The sequence below is a fragment of the Uloborus diversus genome, chromosome 4 (assembly GCF_026930045.1).
Source record: "Uloborus diversus isolate 005 chromosome 4, Udiv.v.3.1, whole genome shotgun sequence".
NCBI classification, from domain to species: Eukaryota; Metazoa; Arthropoda; class Arachnida; order Araneae; family Uloboridae; genus Uloborus; species Uloborus diversus.
In genome coordinates, this window is record NC_072734.1 from 81,750,310 (window position 1) to 81,764,475 (window position 14,166).

A 14,166-nucleotide genomic window follows, 5' to 3' on the forward strand; every position below is an offset into this window, starting at 1 on the left:
GGCTCAAAATTTTCAATGTGAACGTTTTTGGTTGTGCATCACCGACGTCGGTATCCTCGTTGGTTTTGGCCTCGTTTGTCACTCCTAAAAGCTCTTCTTCCGGTGAGTTCTGAACAACTTGAGTTTAATTAACTTTACTTCTGAAAAGAGCTTTGGAACCAATTGCTTAAAATGTCTCCAGTGGCACAAGCTCGATTATTAGCACGCCAAAATACAGTTGATTACGTGTAATCTGCAATCTTTAGGACTTTGGATTTTGAAAGAGTTAAATTTCATCTGTTTGCATTGTACCGCATCAGCGAGGGTTTACTGTATTTACTTCCTCTTGTATGGGCTTTTTCCGCTTTTGCGATTGCAAGCTTTGTAAAGCGTAGTTTTCCAGAATGAGTTTCAAAAGGGTTCGAATTAGTGACAAGTATTTTTGCTCTTATTCAGAAACAACGTTTCAATTTGTTTACTAAAAAATAAGATTGTAATTTTGCATTATTTCTTTAAGTGCATTTATTTTCACAAATCTTCTGATTTTTCATTTCTTGTAAACTTGCAGAGGTCGATATTAACTTTAGGTCCGCATTTTGTGAAAAAGAGAAATTTGTCTTTTTTTGAAAAAAAGAACTATTTTTAAAGCATTTTTCTTTATTTTTTGTGAAAAAAAATCCTGTCACAACGTAATGAACATGTTTAGCTATCACAAATTTAATCTGAAATCCTTTTGCGTAAAAGACTTCACAGGAAATGACTTAGAAGCTGGAGAATTTTATTTTATTATTTTTTTCTTTTTTGATGACGTTCCGCTTTCAGACAAATTGACTGATCTTAAAATTGATAAAGAACTTTTTAGAAATGAAATTTTGAAAAAAGGTCTAATTTTAAGATACGAAATTTTGTGAAGCGGCCACGGTTACGATACAGAGTTTTTTGTGAAGGGGCTGTAAAGCAGACATAATTTGTGTCTGGATGAACCCCTGCATTGTTATGTTCAATATATGATGCATTTTAAAGTGCTTAAATATGGGAAAATTCGTGCATCCGGAATTAGGAGATTGCAGATCGATTGTTAGTTTTCACAACGCTTTTTGCCATTTTTGTTTAAAAGCCTTTTTGCTAATGCAGCTCACTAGTAATTAATGCTTTTATTAAATGCTTTCATTTATTCACTTATAGGCCAATTTTTGACACTTTGTTACTTGCTCTTATAACTCATGCGTTGTGCTTCAAAATCTTTAATTGGATTGAAAAACATTACCTGTCAATACATGGCTAAAGTAGTACTATAAAGAAAGTTTTAATAAATATGAAACTAGTGAAATTCTTCCCTCAAACTTAGAAACCCCCCCCCCTAAATTCTGGGCTAAAAAAAGACATTTCCCCTTAAAATTTGAACCCCATTTCAAAACCTATTCCTTTATCTGGAAGTGTTTACTCAGTCCCAAAATAATGTAAAGATGTCTCCATATCTCGAACGTGCTCCTTTTCAGTCGAAGTGTTTGCAAAAGTTTAGTTTTCATTTTATGCACAAAAATGCAGCCAAAATAAGAAAAAAAAAAAGCCTTTTTTCCTCTCTAAATTGATCACTCAGCTTATCAGCTTGTGTGAGAGGAATACTTTATTTTCAATTGCGCTCCTCACTACACATAATTTTGCAAGATTATATGAGAAGTAGCCTATTGGAATCCTTTTTGCCATGGCTGACGATTTAATATTTATTGGTGGCTACTCTTTGAGAGACTTAAAATGTTGGCAAAAATGAAATAGGTAACCATTATTTTCTGGATGACTGAAATAATCTGTTTTTGAGACAAAAATACATTTAAAAGCAATACAAACCGAGATCAAGAGAAAAGAAATTGTGGCGACAAAATACAAATATAATCAAAGTGTTGTGGTGACCGAAGTTTCACTATAAAACAGTCGTAAAATCAGGAGCCACTTAAAATTAAGATTACATGGCATAGGTTCGGGACTTTGAAAACCTGACAGGACATCTGGAATATCATGAAATTCAGGTGTTGCGATAACAAGGTTTAACTGTACTTATATTTTAATTGTGTTGGAAAGCAAAGTGTAAATGTTATGCTATGATTTGTAAAAACACAGAACGAAAGCTCGTACAGCTTGAAAAAACACTATGCACATCTTGCAAACAACATATAAAATTTTAAACCCGTGTTAGCCACAGCACCGCTCCCCCCTCCCCCCCAAAAAAGATGTAATTGACAGGAGTGTAAAGTGGTGTAAGTCACAACAAGCTGCGTTTCATCTTTCAGTTAGTATTGATCACACGAATGTCAAATTTATTGTGTTTGGATTGCTTTTCACGCTTGTGATGAAAGGGACCTAGGGCCCATGTAAAAAGTTAGGTTTCGCATTTTTTCAAAAAAAAAAAAAAAAAAATCTTCCTTTCAAACTTGGAATATATAAACTCTGCATCTCTTATTTTGAGCATTTTTGCAACTGTAAGATGCACTAGGACTAACGGTTACGAAAGAGGTCTTGCAGGTTAAACAGGGACTTGCACACATGAATTCACATTTATAACTTGATAAAAATTCAAAGCATGGGAATGCAGAGAAATATTGTCCTGGGTGAAATTGGGGACATCTCAGAGTGTGTGAATTATCAATTTTCTTCACTCTTATTTGAATACAAAGAATACATTTGAAAATTTACAAACTGATGAATTTATATACAAAAAAAGCCTTTCATTACGTTTAATTTAAATATTTATTAAGTAAGAAATAACTAACAGTAAAACACACAAAATGGAACATATTTCTGATATACTTTCAAAAGCATTTTATTACTAAAATAGGTACATTTTCTCATTTTATATTATTTATAACAATTTAACAAGTTCAAAGCATTAGTAAAGCATTAGGTAATAAATAGAGCACTTGCTAAAATCATTAAAAAGTAACACTAAAGATATCACATTTTGAATTCCAGAACATGAATAACATTCAAATTGTTTTTCTTTAAAAGTATTTTTACAAATAGAATCTGAATCTTTGGATCTGAACACATCCGGCTTATTCTAGCCACATTAGCGGTTTACAGAAAAGCCATCATACATATAGTTACTCCAAATCCAAGATTAAGATAAATAACATTGTCCTACTGCTGTGTGTGGATTATCTTGAGTCTGAAAACAAGGTTGATTTTTAAAAATTAAAAAGATTAAGTAATTAGAAATTTCAACCAACTTAGAGTGTTCTTAGTTCAGACTAAATAATCCACATTTTAGTGAAACAGCAGTAGGATTTAACCTCAGCAACCAGCTTGCAAAGTTGACTTTCCAGAGCTTTTTGTAACAGTGAGAGTTGAGAAAATCTGGAAAAAGGGCAAAAATATTCATTAAGTACTAGTTAATAACATACCAGTGAAGTATCAAATTAGAAAATTCAAAAATAGGAATAATTTAATAGCTGCTAATAAATTACAGAATGAAAGGGATGCAAATGGTTCAGATTCCTGGTCCACTAATTTAAAAGATAAAGTTGAAAGAAAAACAAGTAGCAAACCTCCATGCAAAATAAGCGCAGCAAGGATTTGTTTATTTTTGCATGTTTAGCATTCAGTGATTTTTAATGAGCAATCACGAATTGCTTATTGTTTTCATTTGACCCTTGAATGACGTTCCTATGATTTTATCCCCCCCCCCACTCCTCACCTTCCTGTGCAGCACCACCCATCTACCGGCCCCACCCGATGATACTGCTCAAGCGAAAATCATCTCCAGGTTGCGTCTATATCCTACACACACATGCATACATACATACACACATGCATGCCTACACACATGAATGCCTGCACACTGTTGAATGTCAAAAATTCAAATTTTCTTTTTTTGAAATAATCAGGACAGCAGGGGACAGCAAATCCTTGATTGCAAGCCATAACTCCAAGCTTATAGCCTATTTCTTTAGATAGTAGGTGTATCAAGGGCACGCCTCTTTCGTTTTCTCCAGGGAAACAGTAAAAAATAATACCTCTACTTTTGTTTCCATGCACTGCAGTTGCAGTTAAAGATTTATATTTCTTTCCTGCCACATACAATTAGTTTCAGTGAGTTTCGATTTGTATGCAATTTTCCCTTACATACTAGTTATTTCTTTAGTATTTTACCACTAAGTGCAAACTTGTCAAGCAAGACTTGTCATCACGAGTAGCCCTGATGTAAAAAGACAATCAAATAAGGAGTTTACAAGGTCTACATCTACAGTGTATAATACTCTTAATAATTATAATAATATTTAGAAAGTCTTTCACTGATTAAGAAAAGTAATTGAAAAACATAATTTAAGATTTGTACACATTTTTTTTTAATCCTTAACTCATCGAGTTTTAATGTTAATAACCATTTTCGAAAAGCATTCATTTTACAAACCCAAAAATAAGCTAATACTATGGCTTGGCTTTGAAGTAAAAATATTCCCTACAGCGCCACACAGATCCTGTAACTGTTTAATGTTGTCAAAGAACATAAACAAAAATGCACAGCATAGGAACTGAATTAAATAGCTTATAAATTGGGCTATGAAGTGATAAAACAGCATCCTATTACATCAATGTTTTGAAAACATAGATGGTGATGTTGTATCCCAAGTAGAATTGCTGAAGAAAAGGTCGTGACATTTACTCCAGTTTGATTTTGACGGTGCAAATGTGTGTTAAAAGAGGCAAGGGTGAGAAGGGAGGAGACTATGACAGCAAAATAAGAATAAATAGAAAAAAAGGTCCCCCTTCTAAAAGTTTCTAATGTGGTTACATCTAATGCTAAAAGATCATTAGATATTGTAATGTAAATTTAAAAAATGCTTACTAGCTATTTTTTTTCCATTTAGTAGCCACATAATGACTACAAATTTTAACTTTATCTAGCAAGTAACTTCAATACTTTTAAATATATTAACAAAGAATAAATTTAAAAAATTTTACTATTTCGAAATCTACCAACTTTGAACAAGTTAAAAAAACATACATATATACATATCTATATACCTCAGCACATGTTGGATGTATTCCAATCATAGCATCAAAATCCGCTTTGGTAGCACCCTTTTTCAGACCTAAAGAAAAGCCTTGTGTAACTTCACCTGCATTTGGTCCCAAGTAATGAAAACCTATTACTCGTTCCTGCATAAAAAAAAAGTTGATTTATTTCAAAAAAAAAAAAATTCATAAACATACAAAAATACCAAAATAAAATTATTGAATTATAGTAACATTCCTTACAAGACCTTTAAAAGGGGATGCCGAAGCTAAAAATAAGCGTGCTAAACTTTGAGACCACAATTGAAAGGAACTGGACTTTAATGCTACCATTAGCAGTTACGAAACATTCCATAGTGGTTTAGTCAATACATTTATTTTTAAAATAATCAGAGCAAAAACTCTTGTGGATTAGTAACACTGAGCTTTGGTTAAGTTACCTATACCACCATACAATATGTTCCTATGCATAAATATAACAGGTCATAATTTTAAAATAAAGGTATTTTTAAAAGAATGTTCAATGAATTTCAGAAGAATTTTAAGAGCCCGTATAAAAATAGTTTTACAGTTGGGCTGAAAAGTTCATAGGCTAGCATTGTAAAACATATTTTTTTGGTAAGATTCGATTACGTTATTTAATATACTTGCCTTCGAGGGCGATGCAGTGAATATAGCTTTCATGTAGTTTTTCAATACCAGTTTTATTGTATGATTTCTCTTTCGCCTCAATTTCGGCTATTTCCTCTGCAGAAATGCTTAATTTCTTTCCAGCGAGAATTCTTTTGAGGTCTGCAAAGAGGAAAAAGTCACTGATGGGCTAGATAAGGAGAATACAGTGCTGGGGAAGCAATTCGTAGTCTAATTCATGCAATTTTGCCATAGTTTTCATTGATTTGCAACATGGTGCATTGCCTTGATGAAACAGAATTTTTTTCTTCTTTAGATGAGGTCGTTGTTTCATGATTTAATCGTCTAAACGCTCCAAAAACCTTATAATAAATGCTGTTGATGGTCTGACTATTTTTGAGGTAATCTAGTAATATAATACCATGTGCATCCCAGAATACTGATGCCATAACCTTGCTACCCGACTGTTCCGTCTTTCCACGCTTTGGATTCGATTCAATCGCGTTTAGTCCATTCGGCTGACTGTCGATTGGACTCTGGAGTGTAGTGATGGAGTCATGTTTCATCCATAGAGTGATATACTGACAGAAAAATTCGATTTTATTACGGTTGAATATTGATAAACACTGTTCTGAATCATCAAAACGTCATTTTTTTGTCAATTGTGAGCAAGCGCGGCAAACACTTCGCACACAGCTTTCGCATACCAAAATATTCATTCACGACATGTCATTCACGTTTCTTTAATATCTTAAAGGTTTTGACTATCTCAGTCAACTTGACTTTATGATCATTCAAAATTATTTTGTGGACTTTTCTGATGTTTTCATCGGTATCTGCCTCTTTGGGGCGTCCACTGCGTGCATCATCTCTGACGTTTGTTTTGTCCCGTTTAAATGTAGCAAACCATTTTTCAACGGTTGAGTTACCTTGTTCAGAGTTCAAACAAGTTATATCAAGCCAAACCTTAGCTTTAACGGTATTTGTTTTCGCCAAAAAACCATTGCTTCATTAACACACGAAATTCTTTGTTACTTTTTTTACACAATAACGAAAGTTGCTTCACTTTCAACGCTATGTCTCAAAAACCAGATGTCCAACAACTGTGAAATTAATAAGTATCTCTTTTGAAGGTTGGTACTAACTAAAACTATTGTGGAGTTAACTATTAACATCCTCTATATGTCAGTCTAAGAACTTTTCAGCCCACCTGTTAGTATTAAATTAAAAACGAATTTCTATGCATCGTAACAAGAAATGGTCATGAATGAAATGCAACAAACAATCTTGAAATTACAATTGCTACATAAGCAGAATAAAAATGAATGTGCATAAATTCTAAAACCCTATTCAAGTATTTTTTAGGAACACTTTTCAAGTATTTTTCTGGAACTCGATGGAATTCGCATACCTGCCAACCTCTGACAATCAAAAACCAGAAGATCAAAAAACAGAAGATTATGAAAGAAAACAGAAGATCTTTGACCAACATATATTTGCATTAAAATCATTTTTTCAATGTAAAAATTTAAAGAATTTCATCAAGAAAGAAAAATTGAATTCATTAATATCATTTAGCATTAAGTTTATTTAACAGCAAACAATACTTAATAGTATGAAAACAAATTGTGTCTTTAGCACTATCATAGGTGGTACAAATATTATAAAAGCATATGAAGTTAAAATTTTAGAAAACCCTACATCAATTAAGTTTGTTTAAAATCCCAATATGGCTAAATAATATAATTTATCACTGCTGAGTTGGTTAACAGTTGCTTTGTTGGCCTTCAAAAGCATATCTTTCTTAAAGTCCATAGCAGGTAATGGCACATTATTTTTGCCCTTCAAAATCAGCAAATTTTCAAGAGTTTCCTCACTTAATGAAGCCTGAAATAATGTTCTATTTTTTTTTTCTACAATGGAAAATAATCTGTCACACTGGACAGATTATTACTGTGTGGGATTACTAAAATACCTGAAAGGACATTCGCAATTCTGTTATACTTCAAAGCTCCATTTACATTTTTAATTTGCTTAAGAATATGAATTCGCCGATCGACTCTGTCCTCTTTCAACACATTTGTTAGATCTTTGCTTTGGAAAGCATGAAATTACTCCTCTAGCTTGTCCCAGGCATCTTCATCTTTTGCCAACAGAAATGGAAATTTTTTAATGAAAAATCTGATTTTGTTAAATGATTGATTCTCAAGTCTTTAAATTTACTACGCTTGCACTATGAAGAACTTCAGATGACAAAGGAAACTTCCTTGTTATGTATGAGCAAGCTGCTGTGTAATATTTTCTTACATTAACATATAATTCTTTCTGTTCAGCAGGTTTCAGGTGTTGAACAATTTCATAAGCAGAGTTACTGATGAAAACATCAGCATCTTTTTTTTTTTTTTTTTTGGTTACTTGTATCTTTAAATTTTATTTGCAAAACCTCAAAACTCTTTCATAACATAGGGCTTAACAAACTTGATTAGAAGACTCTTCAAAAGATCTAGCAAAATGTCTTGCAGTTTGTGTACAAGTGGCGCTGAGGACTGCAGAAGAACATTTCTCATATTAAATTCTGATGCAATTCTCAATAAAAAGTATGAATAAGCTTTGTTTTTTCTGAAGACAAAAAAGTAAAAAATTCTTTCTTCTCAAGTGACTGCTTTCAGTTTTTTTCTTCCTTCCCCACTCTTTTTCTTCTTTTGAAGGTTTTCACAGCTCTTAGATTGTTTTTTTTTTTTGAAGGAACTTGTTTTTGCTTACTTTTGCTTTGCTTAGTCACTGACACAACCTGTAATGCATTGTTCTTAAAATGCTTGACTGTATTCTGTTCAGCTACTACTTTTCTCTTCTTGCTCTCTTTTACCAAGTCATTCAACAGTCTAAAGTTCTTACTTGCCACAAGGTTGAGTTTCTTTCCTTCACTTATAAAAAAAATTTAGAAGAAGGGTCCATTGCTGAAGTATCTTGTCCAAATACTTATGCAAAGACAACCATCTAGTTGGCACACATGTTTTAAAAATTTTCTTACTTCTATGTTGTGTCAAACTTGAAATCTCTTTAATGCTTCCTTTGGATTTGAACTTTTCTCTAAGTAAAAAAATATATCAATTATTTTTTTGTTCAACATCAGCTGGTATCAGGGTTTCTGCTACGGTCACATTTTTCGCATAATGCGAAAACACTATCTGAATTGCGAAAATAAAGCAATGCATTTTCGCTTTTTTGCTCAAATAAAAAATAAATTAGTTTTTTAAATAAAGAAGAAATGTATGCTCCTAGAGAAGAAGCGTGCATGGCGATAATCAACTTAATCTTTTTTAAATCTTAGCTAAGATGTTTAAACTACAATTAAGTTCAATAACTATTAGTCTTATCTGGCATTATGTCCCCCCCCCCCCAAAAAAAAAAAAAACTGCTTTATTAGGAGGAGGGGACTGCAACGTTCTAAACACCAATCATGTTTTCTTTTTTTATTTTATGTTTTAAAAAAATTGCTGTTGTACTTATTTCTTCAAGGATGTCACAAATGAAATATGAATTTTATTTTCAACTGGAGATGAAACACACTGAGGCATATACAAATATATGAGAATGTGTAACATTTTAGCATTTTGCTAACATTTTTCCATCAATTTTAGCTTTTATGCTAAAGAACTTTTGAACCCAGCTTAAACCCTGGCTGGTATAGTTGCAACTGCTTTACAAGCAGCTAAATTAATTAAATGGCAACTGCAACCTATTTTAATGATTTCATTGTTCACTTCCTTTAAAAAGTAGGTGACTCCCTTATTATCACCAAGCATTACATGAGCATTATCAGTCCCAAATTCATTGCAACTTTTTAATGGAATTTTATACTTCTCAAAACCCTCTAACATACTTTGAAATATATTTTTTCCGGTTGACCTTCCTGTTACAACATTTAATGAAAAAATATTATGCTGTATATCACCAGTCTCATCATTGTAAAACAATACAACGATCGGATGCATCTTGCAATCTGTATCATTGCCACCATCAATTCCAACTAAAAATGGCAATTTTTTTAGGGAAGTTAGAATTTCTTCAATCCTTTCAGAGGCAAAAACACCAACTATTGCAGAAGTTTTAGTGTGTCCACAAGCACAATTTTTAGCAATATTAGAATTACTAAACATTTTTTTGAATAGCGGACCAGCGTGGTCGGCAACACTCAACGGAATATTGTGTTCCACTAGAAAACTAGTAAAGAGGCATTCCGCATTAATTGCTGAATTGTCAACATTAGTAGTTGCACAGGAGAAAAAACAAATTATTTTCTGCGACTGATTATCATCATCAGCTTTGTTTTATCTACGTACCTTTGGCAGTTCTGGTGCTGTACTATATCACTTTTACTGCCATAGCATATCTTGGAAGTCCGTGGAACATATTGTGCAGTACGCGTATGAATCACCACAATTTGATTTTTTTATCCAGCTAAATTCACACGCTTATATGTCTCTGTAATGTTGCAGATATTGCTTTTTTTCTCCATGCTTAAAAGGATGCTTGAACACACACAACAATAAAAATAAACAAAACAGTAGCGTGGGGTAAACAAAACAGCGCACAGCTCTGCCTCTAAACGACTGTCGTACAGGGAAGCGCGTCGCTATCTCCCTGCTCTGTGATTCGTTTTCTTCTTCTGAGGCATGACGTAAGGTTTTGATTGCAATGTTTTTATCTTCCTTTGTATCACTGCCATCGCTTGGTAAAATAATTTTGCAAAAAAAAAAAAAAAAAAGAATGAGGGAAACAAGTTAGGGCGTTACCGAAAATTCAAAAAATGGAAGATTTTATTTTCTGGCCAGAAGGTTGCAACGAAAAACGGAAAAGTTGGCAGGCATGAATTTGATAGTTATTCTTTAAAAGTTAATTAGCATTAACACCAGAATGGAAGGCAATCAATTAATAAATGACTTTTCAAAATTTATGTTGCATAGATGTCGGTTACCATGGTGTGTAACTGGATGTCAGGTGCTCCACCGTTTCGATAAATAAATGGAGTTTCAGGGGGATAGCCATAATTTGATAATGCACCTATGTGGCTACTTTATAAGCATATTTTTTCTATAAAAAATACCTGTTTACACATGTATGAACATCATAACTTTCCAAAAAAATATATGTATAGCTTGTGCGTGAAAATATGACACACATGAGAAATTAAAAGTAATATCTTATCTGCCGTTAGTTGTGAGAATCCTTTTACTTTCAGAATTTACATGTTCATGAAGAAAAATCAATAATAAAAAATAAATTCTTACATTTTCAGGAATTAAGCATATCAGCTTGCAATAACATGCATTAGCTTCTCGCTTAGGTACAGTCCATTCAAGGGGCATAATGTTAGAATGATACACCTATGTAAAAGTAAAAAGTTGTTATTGATACTGCAAAGGTGCTTAAAGCAAATGGAAACAACATTTAAAAAACATTACTTCATTTCAATAAAAGGTCTTCAAAACCTTTGCACCATATTACTGTAAAAGCACTTTTTCAAATGCTTTAATTTTCGACAGCCTAAGCTTATCACAAAAATTTTAACCTTGTGAAATATTTGAACTTTACGTATATAACCAACTTTCAGCTCTGTTCATATAAAGTTAGCGAAATTTTCAGTTCTTGAAAAAAGATAGTATGAATTTCTCAAAAATTACAGCTTACGAAAATAAGTGCTCTTACAGTAATTAAAAAGTCAATGTAAAATGAATACATTTCATTTAAGAGCTTACATCTATAGTTTAAAAATCATACTAAAATATAATTTTCATTGCTATTTCAGCTTTACCATTGTATTTGTATTTATTAAAAAGAATAACTATTTCTAAAAGGACATTTTCAATTTTATATTTTAGTGGAGCCCATTTGAACATGTATTTTTCTTTTATTAGGAACAAGCCTTTAGAATTAGATCTGAAAGTATTTGTTGTTGTGTCCAATCCTTCAGGATCTAGCGACAGCTAAATCAAATCCATAATTCCATGCACCCTCGCAAAGTCGAGCACCAGGAGTGGGTTGTCGCGGACATCCTCAAGAGTGAGCCCCAAGCAATCCAGTAGGTGTTGCGGGGAGGCCGGCAGCAAATGGCACTTGGGACACGTTGGGAAGACTTTACGGCCGGATTCAAATGACATGCATTTCAGGTGCCCACTGAAGAGTCTTGAGATGGCCGTTTGGTCCTGTCTGTCGGCCTTGAAACGTAATGCACCTCCTGGTTTTGGTCTACTGTACCAAGAATGAGCTGGAGGAGCTAGCCAGACATGCCGGTCTCTATTTTTCGCCGCAGAGAAAATTTCTTCAAAGGTTAGGTCGTAATCAGTCGTGGCCATCTCAGAGCAGCCTCTTTTTGCCAAAGCATCCGCGGTTTCATTTCCCGGAATGTTGACGTGGGAGGGGATCCACTGAAGGTGGACGTCTCTTCGCTTTGAAATAGTTTTAAGCATATTGATGATTTGAATGCTTACTAGGTCATTTACTTGGTTCCAGTCCTGTAGATGTTGAATTGAGCTACGGCTGTCTGTAAGAATCCAGATGTCACTACAGTCTGTGGAGTGGAGAATTTGATTTAAACCCTCCTTAATAGCTATTAATTCGCTCTTAAAGACCGAGCAGTGGTCTGGGTTGCGTCGAGAGAGACGTACAGAAGGATTCTCAATATATATACCACTCCCAGTATGATTTGACTCGTCTTTACTCCCATCTGTATAAATAAGAGTAGCGTAACTCGGGATACTATTTATGACCTCCAGAGCCAGTTGTCGTAGATATTCAGGGACATCAGAGTTTTTGTTGGTTTGAGACGGTAGTTCAGAGTGGAAGTGAACTCCAATTAGTCCCTCAGTCGGACTAACACAGGGTGTTAGAGATGAGTACTCCACTGAATGGGATATAATATCCAGTTTGTCGGCCAGACCAAGTGGGCTATTCCTTTTGAGTCTCTGGTTGCTACTCCAGCTGGACAGATATTCAGATGTACGGTTCTGATTTTCATAGCTTTTTAGTTTGTTGAAGTATTTCACCAGTTTCGAGTTTCTAACGAGGCCAAGGGGAGGGAGATTAGCCTCATAAAGTACTATATCATTTGGGCAGCTGTTTCTTAGGCCTGTTATGATGCGAGCCGCACTCAATTGCACTCTCTCCAACTGGAGAAGGTTAGATGTCGAGGCGCAGAAGTATACCGGGAATCCATACTCAAGGATAGGCCTGATTAGTGCAATGTATGTTGATCTGAGTGTTTTGGCGTCAGCACCCCAGTCTCTGCCAGAGATGTACTTAAGGATATTCAGTCTCTTACGGCTCTTGATCACCAGATTTGAGATGTGTCCGTTGCTCGTAATCTCCTGATCTAAAACAAAGCCCAAGTACTTTGGATGTTTAACATATGAAAGAGGCTGATCTTGAAAGAGGACTTGGGGGTGGTACGAGTACAGGTGTTTATTGGTGGTAAAAAGTCCAACATATGATTTAGTGACGTTAAAATTCAGTTTGTGGTTGTTTGCAAACTTCCACACATCCGTTAACGTAGCGTTTAAGGTCGATTCAATATTTTTCACATCAGGGCCAGAGCACCACAGCACAATGTCGTCAGCAAATATTCCGACATCACACTCCGGAGCGATGATACTTTCGAATCCAGCCATAAACAATGAAAACAGAGTTGGGCTAAGGACGGATCCCTGAGGGACCCCCTGATACGTTTTGAACCAGTTAGATAGGGTGTCTTGACACTTAACACGAAAAATTCTGGCTCTTAGAAAGTCAGCAATACAGGCAAGGGCACTGCCTTTGATTCCAAATTTGTCATGCAGTTTCAGGATGAGTAGGTTCCACCACACCCTATCAAACGCCTTGGAAAGATCCAGAAAAACCGCAATGGTGTGATTTGTTGGTTTGATGTTTTGGAAATCTCTGATATTTTGACAAAAGTAAAGAACTTGATCTGTGGTACTATGTCCTCTCCTAAACGCAAATTGTTCTTTAGGTAATAGGTTTTTGGAAGTCAGATGGTAAGAAAGTCTGGAGAGGATCATTTTTTCCATAATCTTGCATGGAATGCTTGTTAAGGCAATGGGTCTGTAGCTGTCTGGTGAGTTTGCGCTTTTAGCAGGTTTCCTAATTGGAACAATGGTAGCTTTTTTCCAATTTCTTGGTAGCCGACCCTTGCTCCAGGAGATATTAATGATTTCTAGCAATCTCTTCTTTGCCTTCTCACCGAGATGTAGGATCATGTGTCCGTAGATGCCGTCTGGGCCAGGAGACTTGGACAGTTTCAAGTTTCCAATAGCGAACTCCAATTCTTGCAGAGAGAAGTAAGCGCTGAATAAGGGGTCACTTACTTTCTTGTTTCGGTGTCTGTTAGCAAGGATTCTTGCCCTACGTGCAATAGTCTTGTCTGGGTTAGTGAATGACAGTTTACTGATATTACTGTAATGCAGGCCTAAGATGTCCACTGCTTCTTTGTGACCACTAGGGACACTCCCGTCCGTGAAAGTATTTTCTTGCACTATTTTATTCTAG

General features: G+C 34.6%; 1 protein-coding gene across 1 annotated transcript in view; it reads right to left on the reverse strand.

Annotated features, from left to right (window-relative positions):
- Positions 1 to 2,785: 2,785 nt before the first annotated feature.
- The window catches only part of LOC129221501 (thioredoxin reductase 1, cytoplasmic-like), a 52,759-nt gene continuing 41,378 nt past the window's right edge, over positions 2,786 to 14,166 (reverse strand). Inside the window, exons 14-16 of the mRNA XM_054855992.1 lie at positions 10,914 to 11,009; positions 5,002 to 5,136; positions 2,786 to 3,330 (exon numbers count right to left, since the gene is read on the reverse strand). Coding sequence (XP_054711967.1) covers positions 3,268 to 3,330; positions 5,002 to 5,136; positions 10,914 to 11,009 — 294 coding nt within the window. The 3' untranslated portion in view covers positions 2,786 to 3,267. The remainder of the gene's footprint in view (positions 3,331 to 5,001; positions 5,137 to 10,913; positions 11,010 to 14,166) is intronic.